The sequence below is a fragment of the Idiotropiscis lumnitzeri genome, chromosome 17, assembly GCF_059441095.1.
Source record: "Idiotropiscis lumnitzeri isolate Australia: NSW breed Sydney's pygmy pipehorse chromosome 17, RoL_Ilum_1.0, whole genome shotgun sequence".
Lineage (NCBI taxonomy): Eukaryota > Metazoa > Chordata > Actinopteri > Syngnathiformes > Syngnathidae > Idiotropiscis > Idiotropiscis lumnitzeri.
The window spans coordinates 13,274,212-13,297,730 of NC_142407.1; the positions used below are offsets into that span (position 1 = coordinate 13,274,212).

The 23,519-nt window shown below is 41.1% G+C and overlaps 4 protein-coding genes across 5 annotated transcripts; 1 reads left to right on the forward strand and 3 right to left on the reverse strand.

Annotated features, from left to right (window-relative positions):
* Positions 1-224: 224 nt before the first annotated feature.
* ppme1 (protein phosphatase methylesterase 1) lies at positions 225-5,195 on the reverse strand. Its single transcript, XM_088280446.1, has 14 exons — positions 4,929-5,195; positions 3,818-3,911; positions 3,551-3,643; positions 3,386-3,443; positions 3,173-3,224; positions 2,617-2,771; positions 2,335-2,425; positions 2,172-2,237; positions 1,928-2,054; positions 1,636-1,765; positions 1,513-1,557; positions 1,373-1,437; positions 1,226-1,293; positions 225-1,038 (listed from the first exon to the last, which is right to left on the reverse strand). Exons 1-14 carry the CDS (start codon positions 5,012-5,014, stop codon positions 1,035-1,037), a joined length of 1,134 nt encoding a protein of 377 aa, XP_088136572.1. The 5' UTR covers positions 5,015-5,195; the 3' UTR covers positions 225-1,034.
* Positions 5,196-8,177: 2,982 nt separating this feature from the next.
* Positions 8,178-11,518, forward strand: LOC148320346 (dicarboxylate carrier UCP2-like). The gene is made up of 7 exons (XM_088278856.1): positions 8,178-8,282; positions 8,943-9,103; positions 9,369-9,576; positions 9,640-9,837; positions 9,920-10,021; positions 10,717-10,897; positions 10,960-11,518. Exons 2-7 carry the CDS (start codon positions 8,978-8,980, stop codon positions 11,063-11,065), a joined length of 921 nt encoding a protein of 306 aa, XP_088134982.1. The 5' UTR covers positions 8,178-8,282; positions 8,943-8,977; the 3' UTR covers positions 11,066-11,518.
* Positions 8,588-14,236, reverse strand: dnajb13 (DnaJ heat shock protein family (Hsp40) member B13). Its single transcript, XM_088278853.1, has 9 exons — positions 13,742-14,236; positions 13,555-13,658; positions 13,058-13,219; positions 12,834-12,982; positions 12,603-12,716; positions 12,371-12,484; positions 12,224-12,300; positions 11,847-12,043; positions 8,588-9,172 (listed from the first exon to the last, which is right to left on the reverse strand). The coding sequence occupies exons 1-8, from the start codon at positions 13,807-13,809 to the stop codon at positions 11,884-11,886; spliced, it is 948 nt and encodes a 315-aa protein (XP_088134979.1). The 5' UTR covers positions 13,810-14,236; the 3' UTR covers positions 8,588-9,172; positions 11,847-11,883.
* A 444-nt stretch (positions 14,237-14,680) lies between these two features.
* On the reverse strand, positions 14,681-21,588 carry rab6a (RAB6A, member RAS oncogene family). 2 transcript variants are annotated; one of them, XM_088278855.1, is made up of 8 exons: positions 21,220-21,588; positions 19,345-19,403; positions 19,208-19,261; positions 18,999-19,104; positions 18,757-18,868; positions 16,945-17,038; positions 15,911-15,977; positions 14,681-15,683 (listed from the first exon to the last, which is right to left on the reverse strand). In XM_088278855.1, the coding sequence occupies exons 1-8, from the start codon at positions 21,287-21,289 to the stop codon at positions 15,619-15,621; spliced, it is 627 nt and encodes a 208-aa protein (XP_088134981.1). In that variant the 5' UTR covers positions 21,290-21,588; the 3' UTR covers positions 14,681-15,618. The 2 variants fall into 2 exon arrangements, with proteins under 2 accessions (XP_088134981.1, XP_088134980.1); XM_088278854.1 differs by lacking the exon at positions 16,945-17,038 and adding an exon at positions 17,412-17,505.
* Positions 21,589-23,519: the final 1,931 nt, after the last annotated feature.

Below are 23,519 nucleotides of genomic sequence, written 5' to 3' on the forward strand. Positions count from 1 at the left end.
ATTGGGTGCCCATTATTTTCACATCTATACCAATGAGGCCATCTGCTGGATATGGTTTGACATTGTTGATTTTTCGTCTTAACGGTGCCTCAGCAAAGATTTGGAAGTGTTGGTACCCATCACCGTTTGTCACGAGTTTTAAGAAAACTTTAAATCCATTCACGTTTGTTCCACACGCCAGTTTGGACTACACACAATATAGTAACGTGTAAACAGACACAAACAAGAGTTGAAATCCTCATTTTATTCCATGAAACGCAGAAAGTAAGTAACTGTCGTTTGTGTGCATCGGGTGCCATTGTGCTATGTGATATTAAATTCATGTACACACATTTGCTGTTCACGACGCACTCAAGCAATAATCCAAAACTCACAAATCAAATGTAGGTTTTTAACAGCTGCACTCAAAATCACAAATCATTTCAATTTGAATTAGCTTTAAATAAAGATAATGACTGATATTGATTATGTGGGGCTATTAAATTTGTTCTCAACTGAAAGTACAACTTGGAACGAGATTTGAATTATTTTGAGCGCAAGTGGATGGAAACGATTTGGTTTGGGGGGGTAGCGAGGAATATGGTGTGGCAATCAAATAATGTTTTTGAACAGTGCCAAAGTTTGAGTTCTTTACAAGGTCGACCGTAGAGAACCTTGAAGTAAACCAGTCGTAATTCAGCCGGTTTGATCTGGCTACATGACATATTGCTAAATTTTACACATTTGAAGAAAGGAAGAACAAAAATCCCTCTGAACCACCGTGTGCCATCACAAACACATTTTGTAACCAAAACACATCAAGTCTTGAGGAAAAAAAACAAAAAAACTTAAGAGCAACTTTACATGACAAAAACAAAGAGCAAAGAATACAAACAAATTCTTGTTTTACAATAAAATAAGGCAAAGCAGAAAGGCAAATTATCTACAAAACAAATTTGTTTCTTTTTCTGTTTTTCTTAATATCCTTTGTAATCTGCTGTTGCGCAACGATGTTGACGATTCTTCAAATATTTTTTCGATGGCAACATATTCAATTAACTGTAGAAAGAGCAGACAAATTAGACATTAGTTTTGATATTTTGACAAGATGCAAGAGCAGCTTACATTTTGCAACGACGGTTTTTCATGCATTCCGTTTCAAAAATTGGGATTTTCTTGAGAATTTGTCAAGTCCGCAACGACATTTTGAACCCGATCATACGCATTTAGGAGGAGAATCACCTACCACATGTAACCTTCTTTAAAGTCCGTAAATTTGTGCCGGACCATAAACGTCGCTAGCGCGTCTGCTACCTAGAAAGAGACGACAGCGCAACAATTAGAAGCCGTTGAGCGAATAACAAAGCCAAGTTGAGCTTTTTGGGCGACGTACTTTTTCAGGAGCATCCTCGTGGACGGCGTGGCCGCACTGAGGGAGGACTTGCATCTGAAACTTCCCTGTGGACAAAAGTCAGACAGATGAGCAAACAAAGGAGTTTGTCATTTGCTTTGATGTTGATTCGACCTCTTTACCTTGCATCTGTCCAATAGTCAGATCTTTGTCAAGCCTGTCCACCCCTGCACAAAGAACACGCGTGAATTCCAAACCAACAAAATGTCGATTATGAGAAATGGTGGCGAGGTGAGCGATCGCACCTGCGAGCAGGAGCAGTTTTGGCGCAGAGCAGGTGAGAAAAAGTGACGACAGGCCTTTAAACCAGCCCTCCCAGTACTTTTCTGTCTTTGCCAAATCGACTCGCCACGTGAACACGCTTTCCTTCTGCGTCTGCAACAAAAAATAGGTAACAGCCGAGGGACACAAGATTAGCTTCGTTTGCGCAAGCTAGCGAGATTTGAAAAAGTTGTTGGGAGATCTGTTGCTTTTTCACATGTTCTCTGCGAGAGATCTCACAATATTGCGCAGGTCAGCTTCACACACACAATTTACCTCTTGGTCATCTTCCTTCATTCTTTTCTTGTTGGACTCCTCGCCGCCTTCTTCATCCTCCTCCTCTTCGATTATCCCTTCACCGATGCTATTGGAGACCAGCGGACTCCTGGTGGACTCCTCACATCTGTCAATGTCGGCGCAGCGGAAAAGCGTGAGGACTGGAGACTTGTCATGAGCAAATGCTGGCACACACGGAGACGTTTGGATGAATATGGCCAGCGCTGGACAAGGCGGTACATACTTTTTCACTTGGCCTCCCATCGACACCCGTGCCGACTCGATGTTTCGGATCTGGCCGCTCTTCACACTAACATGGAAATGTAGTCATGCTTTAAGCGGGCGCTCACACCAAACGGAAGATTCTGAAGCGCCAGATGCCAACAACGGTTCTCTTTTCGGCTCACCTCCATTCGATGGCATTTTCCAGCGATTTAAACATTTTGGGCCGACTTCGGAGGAAATTCTGCATGCTGTTCAGAGCGTCCATTGCTGTGCCTGAGAGAGAAGACACAACGGACTGCATGTTTAAGATTACTAAACAAATGTTTGTTGAGGATTTACAACTTTGGTGATACAGCACATTTCCCAACAGCTGGAGCTGTCACAAAACGCTTTCCATATGGTGTCATATAAATTAGCACACCCCCCCTCAAAAAAAAAACACAAAAAAGAAAAAACCCTACTACCCTCGACGACGTCGATGACGCAGAGGCCAAGCAGCGACGATATATGATTGGCAGCGGCGGTGTGAACGGCTATGGCCCCGCCCATGCTGTGCCCAATAATCATGATCGGCGGTGGGTTTTCTCCATAAAGCGCCTCGACCACTTTGCCAACATCCCTTTGGAAAGAAGAGGAAAGAGAATCTGATAACTTTGTATTTGATATAAGGTCCAAATTCCACCATCAATGAATGACATGGCATGTGAAGTGCCACTAAATACAGTTTTAGTCTTCCCAATCCTGTTCAAATGCCATGGCTTTGCAGAAGAAAAGAATTTAAAAACTTGCCCACCATGACAACTAATGTAGGGGGGGAATAAAGAAAACTTTGAGTGGAGAAGGAAAATAAAGCAATGGCAGTAATGTGGAATTCAAAATTAACCAATTAAATTGAGCTGCCATATTAATTATGGAAAAAATTATTTTGCTTGGTCTCATCTAAACAACTTGGCATTTTAAGACGGGGTTATAGACTTGTTATAACCACTGCACCTCTTTCTCCAATATCCAGCAACTTACTTGGCCATAGTGTCTGCAGAGAGATCTTCAGAATTCTTCACGTTGGAGTCACCTGCAGGAGAAGACAGAAGTGAACATGAATTCAGTGTTCCCCCGATAAAGCAAAGCTCCTCAACATCGTCGAATTGATGTGCTTGTATGTTTTGCTGCTCTGTGCGTTTTTATGTGGCTGCTGAATCTCATGTGATGACGAATACAGTACATGCCACCTACCATGAGCTCGAAGGTCCATAGCCACCACCCTGCAGTTAATCCTGCTGTAGATGACAGCCTGTAAAACATGTCGGAATGTCTTGAAGGAGACTTTTAAAACAACCAGCATTTTAACCGTCGTGCAGTATGGGAGGACACACTAATCGTAACGGTCATGACGCTCACAGTGAAGACGGCCCAGGAGAGTGCCGAGTGTCCTCCGCCATGAAGCAGGAGCAGCACAGGCCCATGAGCACCGCTGCAGTAAACTCTGAAAACGTTCCATGCCGTCAAAGAAACGCACAACTCAATAGCGAGACGCTATTACAGCTTCTTGTTGACTGAACTGAAATGTTCATCTGAGTGTGGGCTCATTGGAATAGAATACTTTGAAGGATCACCACAATCATCATTACAATGTTTCTGCAGGCATGCAGAAGCAGTAAAAGATATGTCTTTGCCATTTTCATTTTCCACTTCAACATCTTCCATGGTTTCAAAATACTGACTCCAGGACAGCGGGGTGAAATCTCTCCTCCTTCCAGGCCTGGATTAAAAAAACAAACAAAGCTTTGTCTGAACAGCCATTGACGATACAAATGGATGGAAATCATTTATTTAGAGGGGATTTTTCATTTGGACTGTTCAGTTGTGTGTTAACTTTTCTTACTGAAAAATATAAATCTCACAGTATTGATAATAATCAAAATGATTAAAAAAAAGATCAGAACTGTATATAAACCTTTTTTTCCTAATTGCACAGTGAATACACTTGCATGAAAAGCTTTTGGAATTAGATGCATTTCTGCATAGTGTGGTCACAAAATATCATCAGTTTTCACCAAAGCCACAACAATTGACAGAGGCTGGTTAAAATCAAGACATTTTCATGTTTTTACTGCAAAAATCACGTGAACGTTCACCCTGCAGTGTGGAAAAAGTATAGAAGGTCCTTGTCTAAAGATTTCTCTTGCAGTTAATCAGAATCAAGAGTCAGCCAAACTTGGGTGCAATCAATGAGTGAGGTGTTAGTTAAAGTTTCCATCTCCAATAAATGTAAGGCATTACTAGTTACTATCAAGACGACTTAGTTTTTCGATTGTCATGCCTTGGAAGTAGATGAGGTTGCATTTTATGACCAAGTTGTGCAGAAACACAGTTTGCGATTACTTGGACATTGAGTTATGGTATGAATACTTCAACAACTGCTCAATCATGTCTACTAATGCTGGACTTCTGGTATATCAAAAAGACCATTTTATTTATATGCGCTTTGAATCAAAGCTGTGACCCTCAAGTTTATAAGCGCCATATAAAAAAATCCTTACAGTCTGAATACGGTCCAAAACTGAGCTTGTCGTGTCATATTAAACCTGGTCCATTTCAATGTCTTGACGACGTCGCTGCTTGCGATCCAGTCCGCAGGCTAATTTAGTCAGTTGACATGACCACTAATGCTTGTCCGACAATAATGCAGACCGAACGAAACTGATGAATTCGAATTGTTCAAATGTTAAAGAGCAACACAGCTGATGGCACGCTAATATGATGCGTATTGACTCACCCCATCCTCATTTTGGAGCTGGACTGAAAGCCACCCGGCATCGGAGGTCTGGAAGCTAACAGGTTCAAATGCAACTGTTTCTCCATGTTGCTGAAAGCGGATCTCGATCGCTGTCAGGAAAGCTTGAAAGTGACATCAACCTACTTTTTCTTCTTTCACACCAGCACGGATGCTAGGCACACATGACGCAACCGATGCCAGCTAACTGCTGCTACATTTGGACCACAGGCTAACGGCTATTGGGCTAATTCTCTTCACTACGTCACATCCGCTTTCTCATTCTTCTCCGCTATGGCTGATGTTATGTCGCCCTCTAGTGTCCAGATCTATCAACAAGAAGCAATAGGATATTTTCTATAAGTACAAGAGTTCATTCATTTTAATAATGAAAAAATAACACTGGAAAAATAGCAAATTTTAATAATATATGACCTAATGTGTACCTAAACACATTTTGACTCCAATCAGGTTTCTGAGACGTTTTCATTTCCAGTTTGACTTGTAGAAGCTCACACAATACATATACCATGCGTTGTAATTTATAGCTATGACGTTTAAGAAAAAATACACCTGTTGCTCAACCTAACCCTTACTTCATACATATTCCTAAATACATTAACATATTACATTTTATATTATTTTCATTATCAGAGCTGGACTCTTGACCCTTTTTTGCCGCGATCTGGATACCCTTGACCCGCCAGCCTTATTCATAAAAAATTATGTGGTGCCTGGTATGTGTGTGTGTGTGTGTAAATGGGGTAGAAATGAAGGAATCAGTATTGAATGCCTATAGCTGCCTTCTAGTAGGAGAGCATGTAGTTATTCTGCTTGACACTACACATCATTAGCAGAGACAGATGAGCAATAATTTCCAAGTATTTGACTTAAATAGGTTTTGGAACAAATAGAAATCACTTTTCTGGTGCTGTAGGCATTGGTAGGTCGGTGGGTAGGAGTTACAACTCCATTATTCTTTCAGACATGCAATATAATTACACGACACAAAGATCACATCGTACAATGTCATTGTGGCTTTTAAAGGGTTTAAATTTGATCCTATCGCATGACTTGTTCTCATCAGGTCGACAGAAAAGTAGGGTGGACTTTGTTATTCTAGTGTTCAAAATTTACCAGGACAGGGTATCAAGTTGCATAAGGAGATAGACAACAATAGTCTTAGTGCATGAGAAAATGTTCTAATATTATACAATACTAACAATTAAACAATGTAAATACAATAGAGGCATCTTTTAAAAAAACGCTATAATAATGCTACCAAAAAAAAAAAACCCCACAAGCGCAAATCATCTTTAATTCTGGCAAAATGACAGACTCATACTGTATTATATTAATGCGGTAAATTCGAGGTGTTGTTTTCAAGAGCTCCTTTCTCTATCTCCAACAATGAAATCATTTGACTTGAGACAGAGGCGGACGGCTCAGTGAATAATCAAGCGTACAAACATTTACATGAAGCAGCATCTGAGTTTAAAAATAGCCGCGGGCCTTATTTCTAGCGCAGGCAGCGGTGATAAGCTGTGTTCACGGCGCTGATGCGCACTTAGTGGAATTCGGCGTGCAGCAGAGCACAAGTGAGGCAAGCGAGCGGCCCTGCTCGGTTTCATTTGGCAAGGGCCGTATATGACGAGGTCACCTCGATCCGGTTGAAGCTGGAACAGCCAGCAGGTGTTTACGGCTCGGTCTACAATCTGCGAGGGTCCTTTTATATTGCCCTGGAAGTCAAGAAGTTCATGTTAGATAACTTTTCTAGGGGAAAGTTCTGATGCTGTTTCCTTTGCACTTTACAAGCCTAAATTTGCCATCGTATCGGAAATCAAAACGAGGCCGTTAACATAAAAACGACGACATAGTTGCTTCTCTCCCTTGTGACTGGTGACGTAAGTGTGCTGGGCCGAAGCCACGGAAAGTCACATGCGGCGTATATGGAGGCAGGCAGGCATGCACACTCCAACGGTGCCGAAAAAAAGTGACGGCCCTCTTGCGGACATAGCTCGCTTTGGGGTGTTTGTAGCAAGTAGAATGTGCGGACACTCCAAGCTTGCTGTCCGTCCACCCACCTTCATCAACTGAAAGCATGACCGCAACTTATATACAAGAAATCAGAATCAGAAATCCCTTTATTGTCATTGTACTCAAGTGTGCAACGAGATTAGAGAACATTTAGTTCTGAGATTTACCAACTTTTTGGAGCGCTCATGGCTCAGGGGGTACCGTGGTAAGTCAAGTCAAGTCAATTTTATTTGTCACGCCCTTAAGCACAGTCTCAAAGGGCTTGATGTAACCACAATCGACATAAAAACTCAAAACCCCACTAGGGGAAAATTTCTTATTTTTAATTTTTTTTATTATATATATTTTTTAAAAAGAAAATTAATAATCTTTTTTATTATTTTTTTTCAATATTTTTTTCAATATTTTTTCTTTTTTTAATATTTAAAAAATTAATTAATTTATTTATATATATATATATATATATATATATATATATATATATATATATTTATATATATATATATATATATATATATATATATATATATATATTATTTTTTTTCATAACGCTAAATCCCTCTTAAAAACAAACGCGACTGCGATGCGATGATGTTCTCGTGGTGTCAGTATAAGAGCCGTTTGCATTTTGTGTGCAGAGAAGTCTTCTGGTGCCATGGTGCCAAATTATCCCAAAAAGTATTGTACAGTAGATTATTGACAGCAAAGCTTCGTTTTGACGTTCATACTCAAGCACATTGCAGAGCTGAATTATTACCGTTCATTACAGGAATGAAATCAGTGCTGCTTTCACAAAGATTTCTTCCACCAATATTTCTTTTCTCAAGTAGTGTGTCGACTTTTTGCTCTCCAACACAGCCCTGGCGGAGTCCCTCCAATGGCCAGCGAAAGCACCAAAGGAATTCCAGAAGGAAACCTCTCATTAGTTGCAAATGGGAGTCACCAGATGAACATAAAGTACATGCAAGGAATTGCATAATCATAGATCAAGCCACCGCCGATGACATCAAAGTCTTTGAAAGTGCTTTCAATCATTCCATTTGAACGTTTGCAAGCGTCCACGAGTCCCGTCCGTCGGTGACGCTGCAAAGTGAAGATCAACAAGAGCTCGAGTATCCCATCTGTGTCTGGCTCCCACCCTGGTAAACATGCGACTCACATAACAGGTGGGTCCAAGTTGTCACGCAGCCTGGGGGTCATGTGCAAAAGGTGACCATAAATTCAAGAGCTTGGCGGCGACACAAGCAGCGAGCAGGCGGCCACAGAGTAGGGAGCACCTGCAGGATTGTTTCTTCTTTTTGCTGATTCGGGAAAACAAAGGTAATGGATTTGGTTTCAATGCATTAAGGATGCGATGGCGATTTGTGGCGGCTGCCTTTAGACAGAAGTCGGTCGGATATGTTCACAATGAAAGCCAGATGAAAAGCAGTTGGCATGAAATGTTTGAAGCATCAAACAAAGGATTACTTCAAGTCTACAATTAATTGTTTTTTGTTTTTTTTTGGAACTTCAAAGAGTGTCAAGTTTAATGTCACGATATTTTTTTAATTCTTGAGTTGTTCCATAAGCCTGGAAAGAAAAGATGAAATGAAATAATTTCCTCAAAATGTGTCAATATTGCCAGATTTACAATCATTTTGCAAAAGTAAGTAATAATTCCTACGTTACAACAATTTCAACTCAAATTGAAAATGTTCTATTTGATCCATTATGTTACAAAACCAAATGTGTTGATCATTATGATGAAACACGAACAACTGAACACTTGTTTTGTTACATTTAGTGAGTTCATTTTATTGTTGGCATTTACTGCCATTGACGGCTTAAGACGTCAAAGTTCCATTTTTTTTTTTTTTTTACTCGACTTAATTGACTGATTGGCTGACAGACATGAAACATTGCCGCCGTGGCTTCCAAATATGGTTCTTTCAACTCTCTCAAGTGCTATTATGTAACTTGACCGAAGTGTTATATGTGCAGGTCAAGTTGGGCTGAGTGCATATTTTTCACGGAAAATGGTGGCGATGAAAGGCAGTGAGGTGGTGCCCTCGGCGACGGTCAAGTTCTTCGGCGCTGGCGCTGCAGCGTGCGTCGCGGACCTGTTTACGTTTCCGTTGGACACGGCCAAAGTGCGACTACAGGTGGGAACTTGTTGATGGCTGATTCCGAACCAGTGTGCTGGGAGAAATGATTAAATCCGCTTAGTTGGTCTGAAAACGAAGAAAAAAGACAAATCCTGTCAATCTTTGAAGGGACTGAACGATTATAGATTAAACAAACTCCACTCATGAAACGTGAAGCTCAGAACTGCGAGGCAGACGAGCTAACCACTAAGTCACGTGCCGCCCGGATAAAAATGAATCCTGTACATTATGTCCCTCACTCAATATGCGGCACGATCTTTAGGTTCAGGGCGAGGTTCAGAAAGCGGAGGGTGTCAATGCAAGAAAATATCGTGGGGTTTTTGGCACCATCACCACCATGGTGCGCACGGAAGGCCCCGCCAGTCTTTACAACGGACTGGTTGCCGGACTCCAGAGGCAGATGAGCTTCGCCTCCGTACGAATCGGACTTTATGACTCCATGAAGCAATTCTACACCCGAGGCACTGAAAGTGAGTATCCCGACCCTGGAAAGATCTCGCCATCTCCCTGATAGTAACGCGTGGGGAAAAAAGGTTCTGGGATCGTCACGAGGCTCATGGCGGGCTGCACCACCGGCGCCATGGCGGTGGCTTTGGCACAACCGACCGATGTGGTGAAAGTGCGCTTTCAAGCCCAGGCGCGCCTCGCTGACGGTGGGAGGAGATACAACGGGACCCTGGATGCTTACAAGACCATCGCCCGGGACGAGGGCGTACGAGGCCTTTGGAAAGGTCCGTGTACGACTTTGATCGGATTAACAATTCAATCGTGATGTTCACTTTCCGGGAATAAGCATCTTTTGTATGCTTGCAGGGTGCGTGCCCAACATCACCCGTAATGCCATTGTCAACTGCGCAGAGCTGGTGACCTACGACATCATAAAGGAGGTTATCCTGAAGTATAACTTGATGACAGGTGAGAAAAGTGGATCAAGGAAAGGCTTTTCTTGTGATGTCGTTTTCACGAGAGTGCCAAGGAGCAGAGAAACAGGAAGAGGTGTGTTTAAAAAAAATAGAATTTTGGAGAGAAGTTTATTTTTTTCAGTAGTTCATATTTAGTATTGTATGGATGGGCAACTTAAAAAAAAAATTGCTGGAGGGGGCCACGATTTTTCAAGTGCTTCTGGGCGCTCACATGAGATCACGCACTACGTAACTAGATGCATAGCAAAAATGCGATGTTAAATATGGGCAAAAATTACGGGCATGTGCAAAAAAAACATTTTCGATAATACATTTTTCAATGCATGTATAAAAAAAAATTCAATTGAGACAGCTCTCGCATAAAAAAAAAAAATTCAAGGACAGCACAAAACTGATAAAGAAACCAAAATTGTAAGATACAAAAATAAACTCATTACAAATTTGAATATCAGAGAGGTTCTACTATGTTTGTCTCGCATATCGTTCCAAATCTGCAAAAAAAAAAGTATAAGAGTCAATGTAAGTGCAACTAACTGCCATCTAGTGGTGATGGGTGGTATTACGACTACAACCAACTCCTGCCTGCTTTATCATGGTTGAGCACACACAGATTCTTCGCATCAAGTGAATTGAAATTAAGAGTGAGTTTGTTTGCATCCCAATTTGCTGAACGCTAATTTCTTCCAGACAACCTGCCGTGTCATTTCACGGCCGCCTTCGGCGCAGGCTTTTGTACCACAGTCGTGGCGTCGCCGGTGGACGTGGTTAAAACACGCTTCATGAATTCGGGTGCCGAGCAGTACCGCAGCGCCATCGACTGCGCTTTCACCATGATGAAGAATGAAGGACCCACAGCCTTCTATAAAGGGTAAATCCGATAAAACATCGATAGCGCCCATCAGGAACAATTTTTTTTTTTCCATCCATCAGGTTTATGCCTTCTTTCCTGCGTCTGGGCTCCTGGAACATCGTCATGTTTGTCACCTACGAGCAAATCAAACGCGGCGTGACGCAGTACTGGGAGTCACCCTTTTGAAGCCTCTTCCAGCAATAATCCACACAGACCAAAGCTTGGGGGGGGGCTGGGGGGGTCACAAACTCAGGTAACCTTTTGCAATTTAGTAAGGGCCAAAATATGCAGATCCAAATTTGGTGTCTGCTTGAAAACAGGATGTTTATGTTTACAACAACAAACTTTGTGTGTGTTTTGTTGCTTGCGTCGTTCTTCTTGAGAGCACATCCATTTAAGTCGACTGAGCCATATGATTGAAAAAAAGGGAATTGATTTGTTTTTTTTTTTGTTGGGAGAATTACAGTGCTTGCTTGTGAACCATGTGCTCGGGGTTAATGATAGGACTCGCACTCAAATACATTTGATTTGTTGCTGGTCAATAAATTCAAAGAAACAAGCTGATGGATGGATGGATGTTACAAAAAGGTGTTAAAGACGATACAATAAAGTGCAAGTTTTTTGCAATTAACTGTTGAAGTGTTTGATTTGCTTCGATCTTTGGGTACCACCGTCGTATTGGATCTCGTTCGATCATTTTGACAGCTCACTCACTTTATGAAAAGACAAAGCAAAGCAGTTTGTACGCATCAAGAAAAACGCATGGACTGATTTGAGTTTCAGGCCACAAATTTGAATCTGGCGCACTGCTATCTTAATCCTAACAGTGGATAATAATGTTTAAGGATTACACATGACAGTTATGCTCATAACAAAAGCGAATGAAGGAAAAGAGCGAATCGTTTTTGTGTTTTCAGCATGACTCAACAGTCGCCATCGTCTTTCCGTCTTAGTGTCATCGACTTACATTTCTTTTCTTGATGGCTTGTGAAGAGAAGCCGCGATCAATTTTTAAAAAGCAGGGCTTGTTTGATGAGATCCTTCCTGTCCGGGGAGAGCCTCTCAGGAAACTGGATGCCAAAAATGAGGATGAGGTTTCCTCTCTGGGAAGGATTCTGCGAGAGCGGCATCCCCTCTCCGGTCACCACTTTTTGATATGTGAAGCTGCAGGGTGGTGACACACAAATCAGAGAGAGAGAAAAAAAAAGTTTCTGGTGGAACGCAAGTGAAAGAGTAAAGTAATCTGACATGAGTAAATCCAAACGAGATCGTCATTAGTTCAGGTTACAGTTTTGGTGACGTATAAATACAAATATGGAATCTAAATGAAATATAAAGACTTACTGCACAATGTCATTGATGGGAATGTTGAGTAGTCTGCCATCTAGTGTTTCCACATTGACAGAGCAACCCGTCAAGGCCTGTGGGGAAAGAGACCAGGTTGCTGCCACGGTCCCCACTTCATATGATATACGGGAACATGTGACTCACCATTGCCAGTGAGATGTGGGCCTTGTAGATCAAGTCGTTGTTTTGTCTTTTGAACTGAGGGTGAGTCTTCTGTCGCACGATGAACACAATATCAGCAGGGATCTTGTTCGGGCCCTGGAGGTCACAAAATCATTTTCGAGTAAAAGGCTTAACACTCCTTGCGCCATATCCAAGTCTCGTCATGTGCGATTTGTGCGTCATTTGTGACGATTGAATTCAATTGATCTCTTACCTGATCGCCCTCTTTGGAGAAAATGACCTTTGTGCCTTCTTTCCATCCAGGTTTGACATCAATTGACAGAATCTTATCCTTAATACCTGACGTGTAGCCATCATCATTCATAACCTGCAAGTTGAATTAGAAGAATTTTTGGGAGCGTTTCTTTTTAACATAAAGTGGTGCTCTGTCCTTGGTTGATGTCAAACTAAACATAAAAGACAAGCGAGGTCATCCGAAACTGACCCTTCGAGATATCTTGATTTTTTTAGTGCAACCATGGAAGAGGTCATCTAGGGATAAATGAAGATCCCTCTCGATGGGGGGATCTTGCGTCTTGACCTCCTCTGGTAGCAGGCCACCCAACAGCAGAGGGATGTCATTCGTGTAGAAGTCTGACAGGAGACAAACAGACATCATTGCGCAATCAATCTTGCACATGCGGTTTATTATCAAAACATTTGTGGTACCTGCAAATGGGTTGTCACTGCCAAAAAATTGCCGGAAGGTTTTGTCTGGATTGCCATGGTAGACGTACTTGGTGGACCAAGCGCCACCGCTGCCAAACTCATATGGGATTCCACCTTTCAGGCCTTCCACTCCAAACTTGTCATATGTTGCCTTTTTTCGAGCTGTCACAACATCGTATTCATGTTATGAACCAACACTGAGAATCCAAACCAAAGTCACAATACACAAAAAAGGCACACATGAGAAATGATCATATTGTCAAATCAGTCTCTTAATAACACAGCAGAGCTTTTTCCCCCTATGTAGTTATTAATGTGTAATGTTTCTTTTTGGATTCAACTAAATTAGGTTTTCCATAATATTCAATCAATTAATATATACAAAGTGGAACAAAATGAAGAACAACCAATATCATCATACATCGTCATACCAAAAAGGATTAATGCACTACTGCTGTATTTAATATAAAACTTTAAATAAAAAATGACATGCTTACGGTCACTCAAAACATCGTAGGCTTCACCCAGTTGGTAAAATTTCTCGGCACTTTCTGGTTCTTTATTGCTGCTCGGATGAAATTTGAGTGACAGACGTCGATACCTGCAAAAAACAGAAAGGAATTCTGACGCTAGCTGTCTTCCCGTGATTGGTTAATTTCCAGAACTGTTGCTAGGTAGACTTACGCTTTTTTTATGTCCGCGTCTGTTGCATTTCGGTTTATTTCAAGTTTGTCGTAGTATTCGCTGCACATTGCAACGTTGAATGCTTGATCTTGACTCCCCCACCCGTCAGAAATGAAAATGTAAAATTAACCACTTAATCAATCAAAGAAAGATTAGTCTGAAATAAACGCGTTTTAATCCCACGACACGACGTCTTCCTCAATCCTCGTGGCAACGTCGCATTCACCAAAAAGCGATAGTAATCACCAAAAAATCTGTTTGGGGGTTCGCAACCGATGACATGAATGACGTAACACGCACGATTAGGACGTTGATGATTTGAAAGCGATTTACGCAAATGATGTCGCCGTCGGCCAACTGACGTCTCATTCAACGCTGCAACGTTAGGAAGAAATTCGGGTCAATGTGCTACCAAAAAAAAGCACTCTTAAAACAGACATGACGAAAACAAACACACACAAAACATATAGTCCAGTACTTAGTACAACCGCCGTTTCAACAAAACAGGCCATTGAGTAGGAAATGTTTACATCGGTTGCTATGGAAAGCCGACAGTCATTAGGGACCGTCAATAAATGGTAGCACAGAACCAAAACCCTTTTGTTAAAATATAAATATTTTATAATAAATATTTTCTTAAATAATTAAAATACAAGAATAGCAGCCATCAATGCGGTTAATGAGCCCCCCAAAAGTTGGACATGCAAGGCTAACGTGCGCATTAATATTTCAGGCATATAGTATCCAAAATACAAAACGTGTAACTCTCGTATTATACGGAAAATACGCAGGCAACGTTTAGAGTTTAGATTTAAAAAAAAAAAAAAAAAAACCTACACACAGGCTAATACTTACAGGAGTCACTGAGGTGCACGTTTTTAAAAAGATCTGAAAATGAAGTGGACCAATGAGGGAGTGAATTGCAGCAGCCGTAACAAGTTCATTTTATTTATTTATTTTTTCATTTCAAATCAATTTCAGACAGAAACTACTGAATAAACTTCCTCTAGATGTTGAAACGAGCTTAAATTGCACAATGAAAATTTGCATGATTTACCAACAATTTAGCAGTGAGTCGTGTTCTTTGATCTGCTAACGGTGATCTAGATATGTCGACATTTTATTAGCAATTCGGGGCCCATATCAAGATTGAAGAAATTAAAGAAACATTAAAAAAAAACAATGAATTCTGTAGAAATAAATATAACAAGTCAATGTAGATAAATCACTAACGAAAAGATCAACATCCCCCCAAAAAAGATAGCAAAAAGGAAGTTTTTAACCAACCAAACTAGAAAGGAAGCCCTAATTTTACTTTAAAAATGCTCACGGCATCTCCATTTGTAATTTTTACAGTGTTTTTCTTTGTAACAACTGTGTATATGAGAAACTCTTTACCAAACACTATCATCAAACAATTGCTATAGAATACTCTTAAGAAAAAATAAAATAAAAAAACTATCCAAATAAAAAGGGGAGAAAACGAAAGCCAGGAAAAGAAATTCAAACAAGAGTATGTGCGAGGACGGTTAAAGGGAGGGTGTAGTGTCAGCCTGTGTGGGGGCGTCATGTTTTTGTCCTTTTGGAGGTCTTGGCGACATGCTGGGAAATATTAGGAGATGGGCGACCTTGCGACGAAAGGGTTGCTCTGACATGTCACGCCTGTTTGCGACTTTCAGTCTGTGTCGACACCGAGCTGGCGCCGTGAGAAGGCCAGCTCGCTTTTTTTGCGCAACCATTTCCACATTACGCAAGGGTAGGTTGTCGAGAACACAAAGGTCTCCCTTCTCCTTGGGGTTGAAGAAGTGAGGCGGATGTAGTGAAGGGTACAGATAGAGACAGACAAGCCCAATAAGAGAAGAGTTTCCCGGTGACTTCTAGCAGGCACAACCGCTTTCGCTGGCAGGCTGCTCAGGCGGCTTCTCCAGCTTGATGTCGATCACTGAAGGATGCATCAATTAGGGAATAGAACGTTTCTTTTTTTTAATTTCAATGTCAATGGCAATGGCGAGGACGGATATGATGCGCTCTGACAAATCCACCAAGCTGCACTTGAACGGCAGGCTGGACACGGCGAGCTGTCACGGGGGGGCTTAAACGAGTTTGAGAGCGACGTAGCGGCTTATGACAAGACGAGAGCAGACAGCAAACACGCACACAAAAGGATACTGTCCTCTCTATTTTTGTCCTGTGTGGTGTCCATTCCAGGGAGGGCGGCTGCCACGCGACGGAAGAGCTGCGAGAGGGGAAAAAAAAAAACAGAAGCATTTTTTACCCCCGACAAAGAAATGAAGGAAATTGCAAACACTGTTTGGAAGGTAATGAAGAGACGTTTGGATGTATTGGCATGAGCAAGCATCTGGTTAACCTGAAGCACTCACACACGAAAAGGCACACCAATTATAAAAAAAAAAAAGACTTTCCACTAAGTGGATGTCAAGTGAATGATGAATTGAACAGACGAAGCGAAGTGGAATGTTATGAAGGAGTATTTGGGGCACGTTCAAAACAAAGACGACATGTGAGAATTAGAAGAAAAAGTTCATGTTACGAGAGTGGAGTCAATATTACAAGAATAAACACTGATGTTGGCTAAATAAATAAAGTCATGTAATTTTTCAAGAAAAAAAATACATTTATGTAAATGCGTCTGTGTCTAGTCATAAATAGGAAAATAAAGATCTCAAAATTCTTGACAATGAGATTGAGCTTTATTCTTAAAATGACTCTTCCCGTAACATTTCAACTTCATTCTTGTAATTCAATGACTCAAATCTCAAAGTTTTTCAGCATGCCCCGAATACTCATTGGTTGTTTTTTTAATCCTGACACATCTTTTGATATTCATCAAAGAGTGTGAATATTTCCTTGACTTTGAGCATTTTTTTTTCACCTCATTCCAACACAGCAAGCTTTTAAACGTTGCACTTTTGCAGAGCGCACACTTGCATAAAAATCCAAGCGCCGATGATGCGATTCACACTCTGGTGATTCGTTTTTTCCCCCAATCAGTCAATCGTTCTCATCAAAAGAGAGTCAGTCAGAATGGCCACACCCGTTTATGTCCACCCCGGGGCCAAAGGTCAACGACGCCTTTTCCGTTTGAAAGCATGCATGCGTGCGTGAAGCCCAACGAAGCCGACCAATGGACAGCATGAACACACACGTACACGAGCGTGAGCACGAGCACGAGCACGCTCTACCTGTTTGACATTGTAGCCCGTCTTTGCGCTTGTTTCAATAAACAGAACATTCATCTCTTTTGCTCTTTGCTCTCCCTCTTCTGTGGTAATCTGTCTGTGATGAGTCACAGCGTACGGGGACGCACACAGCCAACCACACAGACAGTCACGCAGACAGACAAGGGAAGGGGGGGGGGGGGGAGTACACGTTGAATATTTTCAATTGAATGAAGGAGTCGTGCTCATCCCTGCTCCTGCTGCCACCTTTTCCGAAGACCAAAAGTTCACCGGCGACACAAGGAGGATGGGAGGATGGAATGTAGGCGTCCATTTCACAAAACGCACTATTGATCGGTGGTTGGTTCATAAGCGCACCGTCTAATGAGTGACTCGGATGGGGTCGGGGGGGATCACTTTTGGAGGCGTCGCCAAGGTGGCAGCGTCGGTGGCGAGGTGGCTGAGCACGACGCGCGCGCGCTCGATCTTACCTGTTTGACATTGTAGCCGGCTTTCGCACTAGTCTCAATAAACATTACATTTAGTTCTTTGGCTTTCCGCTCTCCCTCCTCAATAGATACTTGCCTGTGGTAGATAAATGGGTTAAAGTTGGACATCACACAACAAGAACATTAACTAAAAGGAAAAAAAAAAATGAGCGATAAGCAAGGAGCTTCATTGTACGTATGGTACCGTTCTGGCTAGGTAACAATTTTTCTCGGATAATCTTTGTGGCTCTCGATTCACAAGTTTGTCTGTTTCTACTCCTGCAAAAACTATCCGGAGTTAATTGGTACTTTCCTACTTGCAGCTTTTGCTATATTTTTGGGCTCTTTCTGTGACGCCCTTAGCGACCACAATATTGCGTCAACACACTGGCTCAAAGGAAAGTGGGGATTGGTGTCAAGGAAGTATGTTGACGAAATCCATTTTGACTGAGAGACCAAAAACTTACATGTCGCAAAGAAGCAACATTTAGTCTACTGCAGGGCATTGCGCTTGATCTGCAAACTAGCTCATGAAAAGCTCAAGATGGCAAACAACAGACTTTTATTATCTATTATTAGTTTTATCACTTGACAATTGTTTTTTTTTTTTTTTTTTCTAAAGTTGTGAAGCAGCAACATACTTGTCTGCGTCGTCACATTTTTATTTATTTATTTTTTTTTTAAATAGGTCAAGAACTACTACTGGTGTCTCTAGCTTGAAGAGCCCTCTGTGATTAACAAAGAAAAAGCGAACAGTTTTAAATCAACACAGTACACCTTATAAAAGATGGCAACTGACCAAAAACCAAAAGATAAAAATAGCATAAATGTAAAAAAAAAAAATGCTGCTGTTTTGGCCTGTTACATTCAAGGCAAGGAAAGTTTAGCTGTAGAACACATTTGCTGTACAAGACAATTCAAAAGGGTTTTACATAAAAGCGCGCAGCATTACAGAAAGAGAAACAAAATATTCAGACAAATGGTAGTAACAGAATACTGCTTCACTTGAGGTTCTGGGAAACACACAAGAAGCCCGTCCCAGATGACCTGACTCGTCTGACACGAGTTTGGACTGCGGAACAAACAATTCAAATTTTGACCGCCCGTAATGAAGAATACAGAAGGTAAATAAAGAGATATAATATGATGGAGTTCCATTTACTCACTACTTTTGAAAACGAAAGAACTAAGTGTGGTAAATCATCGCAGACGCAGACAATCGTAGCCAAAGACAGACGACGTACGTTGCCGCATGAGGAAACTCTGAAGTGAAGCACTCCGTCTTGACGTTGGAGCCGCAACAATCAATGCCTTCATTAGCACGCTGGCTGAAGGAAGAAGAGATTACCTTTTGTCTGCAAGATCGGTCTTGTTTCCCACCAACATGATGATGACGTCACTTCCTCGCTCCGTTCTCACGTCATCAATCCATTTTGTGGTTTGCTGGAAGGAGTTGACGTCTACCGTCGCGATGAGAAGGGAAATGGAAAATGGCGTCAAATGTGATTTGCGCGTTTGCGTTGGCCAAAGGATGTTCAAAAGGTGTTACATATAAGATACAAAATGGAATTGAAAGGAATCACCGCTTACTTGTGATGTCGTACACGACGACAGCGGCGGCAGAGTCTCTGATGTAACTTGGGATGAGGCTACGAAATCGCTCCTGACCCGCAGTGTCCCACAACTGCAATCTGATCTAGAAGGCAGAACGGGGAACGTTTAAGAGGAAAACAAACGAGACAAATGTTGGGAACTGAAATAATCAGACACCGCTAAATTAAGCGACACACAAAACTTACCGTTCTGTCCTCGAGGTACATGGTTTTCGACAGGAAGTCGATTCCTATTGTGGCCTGAAAACATGGCACATGGTGTTCATTAGTCATATTTACTAAGAAGTCCGTCAATGTTTTTTTAATGTGAGCGTTGGCCTCACTTGGTAAGTGTTGTCAAAGCTGTCATACATGAACCTGGTGATCAGCGAGGTCTTCCCAACTGAAAGCAACACACACATCAATGGAAATGTAACACCGAGTCATGCTTCACGCTCATGAGCAGTAGCGCTCCACAGCGACCCGAAAAACTCATGTTGTCATTCATCATCCTGTTGTGAATACGTGTGGGAAGGGAAGGGGGACAGGGGAGATGAGCACTTGCCAGCGTGGACTATCATTTACAAGACGCATTCACTTCATGACGAGAGGGCCAAAGTCAACACGTCTGTTTAGAAAACGGCGACCGGTACCGGGTAAAAATCTGTGAGATATCGAGAGACCGCATGAAAGCTTTTTTCTTTAGTTTAAACCAACCCAAATGTTTTAAACACATGCAAATGTATTCCCATACACACAAAAACTGTCAATTTAAAAAGTGGAGAAGTGGTGGGCCAGCATTTAATAAATAATTCAAGTGGATGGCTTTCCCACATGATGTGAGGGCATTAAAGTAAGTACTTATGAGTGAACATATTTTTTTTTTCTCTCGAGTTGCCAACAAAAATTTGACGGAGCGAACAACACAACAAGGAGTAGCTGTGCAAACAGTGAACAAATCCTCAAAAATGAGGCCAAGTGCCTGCTTCAATCTCACTGTTGCCACTCCCAGTTGCGGTTTACAGTGATCTAGAGATAAAAAAATATGCAATCACATGCCGTGTATTAAAAAATATTACAAAAAAAAATAAACAATACTAGCATCAAAATTCTTTAAGTCATGTATCTTGGTACAGAAAAAGTGCAGCAACACATACAGATATACAAAATGACAATGCTAACAGGCATGTATTAGTCATCTTCCACAGAAAAAGGCTAATAACATTTAATCATCTTCTGTTTGTATAAAGGTGAATAATACATACAAAGTCGAGACTCACTGTTCATCCTAAAACCATTTTTTATGGGGCTGAGGTCAGGGTTCAAAAGTTTTCAACAACAAATTCATCCAAGCATGCTTTTACAGTCGTTAATTTGTGCCCTGGGACAGTGTCATTCTCCCAAACTGTTGCCACAAGGAGGTGGAATTAAGCACAATTAATCGCGAATTAAGAGCAAGATATTTGATTTGGGGGTATGATTTCTGAGTTTATCTGAATTAATCTTGACAATAAAATAGAAGGTTTCAAACGGGCAGTGCAATCCAATGAGTGATAGTGACGCTAGCAATATCTTTCAAGTTACAAAGCACAGAGCTGAGTCATGCAGACTTCCAGTGCAGTATCAATACGTAATTCTGTACTGGTTTGAGGCATCAGAACCTCTTGGGTGAGAGCTATTAAAACGTTGTGTTGGCAGCCTTTTATCTTAACATTGTTAAATGAGGATTAAGGATTTGAGAGTCAGGACCATTTTTTGTCCTTTACATGGGAATTCTATGTTATGTTCGACTAGAAAGTGGGAAAATAGGTGGGAAGAGAAATGCAGGAATGCCACTGGCCAGGTTTAGAAGACAACATTAGGTCGGTATTACACAAGCGTCTGATACAGACGACTTTAAATGATTTACTAGTCAATTTTAGTGTAAGAGTTGTTGCTTATTTAGCACCATTATCACCTGACGAAGTCGACGTCAAATATATCAACCGTGCACTTGAATAAGAAGAACATTACGTTTTAATAGCGAAAGCAACAGCGGGATTACATTTCAGGAATATGTATCAATACGTTACGTGGCTAATATGAGCTAGGCACGACAACCGATTATATCAGCAAAGCCACAACCCACCCAAAGTATTTGGTATCATATCCAAATTGGACACATTTAACACCAATTTAAAACAAAACGGTCCATGTGCCCAATTAAGAATAAGACTCACCGCTCTGTTCCCCAAGGAAGACCAATTTAAATTTTCTTAGTGGGTTTCCAAAGTCTCCGGCCGTGGACATGGCTGTGAAACAAGCTTTGACGTGCGCGACTTCTCTGGAGCTTCCCAGCTAGCCAGCTAAAGCAAGCTAACCACTTGTTTTCAAAAAGGAAATATCTGTAATGTGGAGCCGATTAGCCCAAGTCACGATAGAAGCCACTTGTACGTGGTTTCTGTTGTGAAAATGTCCCCTTTCGACGTCTACACACTTTTTGAACAACTCACCGCCGAGCTGCAGACAAGTTAGCATTACAGTACATTACTTGTGTGACATGTCTACTGGCGAGATGCCACTTTGGCCCACTCTTCTTCTGCGTCGGTGAACACTATCCTTAAATAGTGTGCTGCCATCTACTGGTGATAAAAAATAGCTTACAACAGGATGCACGACCACGCGCAGCGGGAGTGGAATTTGCTATCCGCCCGTTAATAGAAGTAAAAATAATTACAATAATTAGCAAATAAACTCCAATGCACTGTTTCTTTATACAAAGAAACTCGAATTTATACCGTTGTACCGTTTTAAACAAAAGATATTTTAACAAACTTGATTTGTTTGAATGTTGTTTCCTTTTCTGCATTGTTTTTGTTTTGTATGGGGAAAATCGTCTGAATAATTGTGATTGCAATTATTACAAAAATCGCGATTAATATTCTTTTCAAAATCAATTATCCGTAGCATAATTAAAGTTGGTAGCGGACCAACCAAAGTATTAGTCGTTCTGCCTCTCACTTTATGTCACTGGCATAAATCGAATACTGTCCTACAATAATGTGTTTGCGAATTCAGAATGGAAGAGAAACACAATATCCTCAGTATATTTTTTTCTCACGTCAATTGTATTTTTTTCACTATTTAGTAACGTATTTAATTCAATGCATGTTATACCACAACTTGTCCACACGAGGGCAAACTGTGACAAGCTCGCACTCGTGAGGAGAATTCTTGCAATCTAATGCATAGTTCTACTTGAGATCATGTAATATAGACCAACAATCAGTTGTAATCGATATTTACTTGAATAATATCTCGGAATGAATGCAAAATCATCAACTATGAAGTAAATTTAATTCAAAGACTGTTCTAATAACTTTCTTTGATTCATGAATGGGATCTTCGAAACATTTCTCAAAACTACCCCCAAGTACTAACACTCCAGCAGTATTGGTTTGTAAGGCCCAGTGGTAACTTGACCAGACAATAATGTTCTTAGATGGCGTGCTTAAAACATACAGCTAATATGGAACAATATTTGCAAAGTATGCAAATTAGAGTTAATTGAGTTAAAATATTTAATTGAGTTAAAACACGAATTAATCTATAGTATTGTAATTGTATTTCATATGGCATACGCTCACCAGTCAAATGAATGCAGTTTTACACAATAGTCTGGCAATAAAACCTCCTGTCAAGTCCATTATAAGAACCACTTTTTATTAAATCCATTCAAGAACGGCGTTAATAGTCATTTTGAAGGCTATAATTTGTGCTGCTGTGAAACTACACCGACACACGCTGACGGGAGTATTTTTTCTTTAATAGTCATTTATGACCGTTTTTGCTCTACTGTGATGTCTTATCAAATCAAAACTGAAAGAATCCATTATGCCAAGTCAAATCGCAGAGAACTGCGATGTGGAAGCTCCCGCTCATTATAATTGTAGTTACATTTATTTGATCGAAAAGGGTAATTTAATCGTTTCTAACAAAACCTGAGCAAATAAATTGATAGTTGCAGTATACAGGAACGCATGGGTGTTTGATTACATGCGTGAAATGAAAAGTGACCTTCTGCTGAATGGTTGATTCAGTTACATGATTGAATTGCTATATATGAATTCATAAAAGCACGGTTTCCCGCTGCTTTGTGTGAACACGCTGTAAGTGTTTTTTTTTTTTTAGCATTTTTGAGCTGTAGGTCATGCAAGACACACCTGCGACTCTGGAGCTCACATCCTACGCCGCTCTAGTTTCCATCTGGCTGATGCCAGCACTTCATTCTACACGTTTTTTTTTTTTAGACCTGAACCTCGCCAAACTCGAGCCATCCCCCTTGATTGCCCACCTCCCCGTTGCTGCTCTCCTCAACGACGCCATATGTCCTTGGAACAAGAATGACCGCGAGATGCTGAACTGACAAATCCGTCTTTCACGCTGTCGTGTTAGCCATTTCGATTCGTTCACTTGCATGCAGTGGATTCTAAAATGCATGATGGAGTTTGTTGTTCACTTCACGATAGAGCAGATTTGC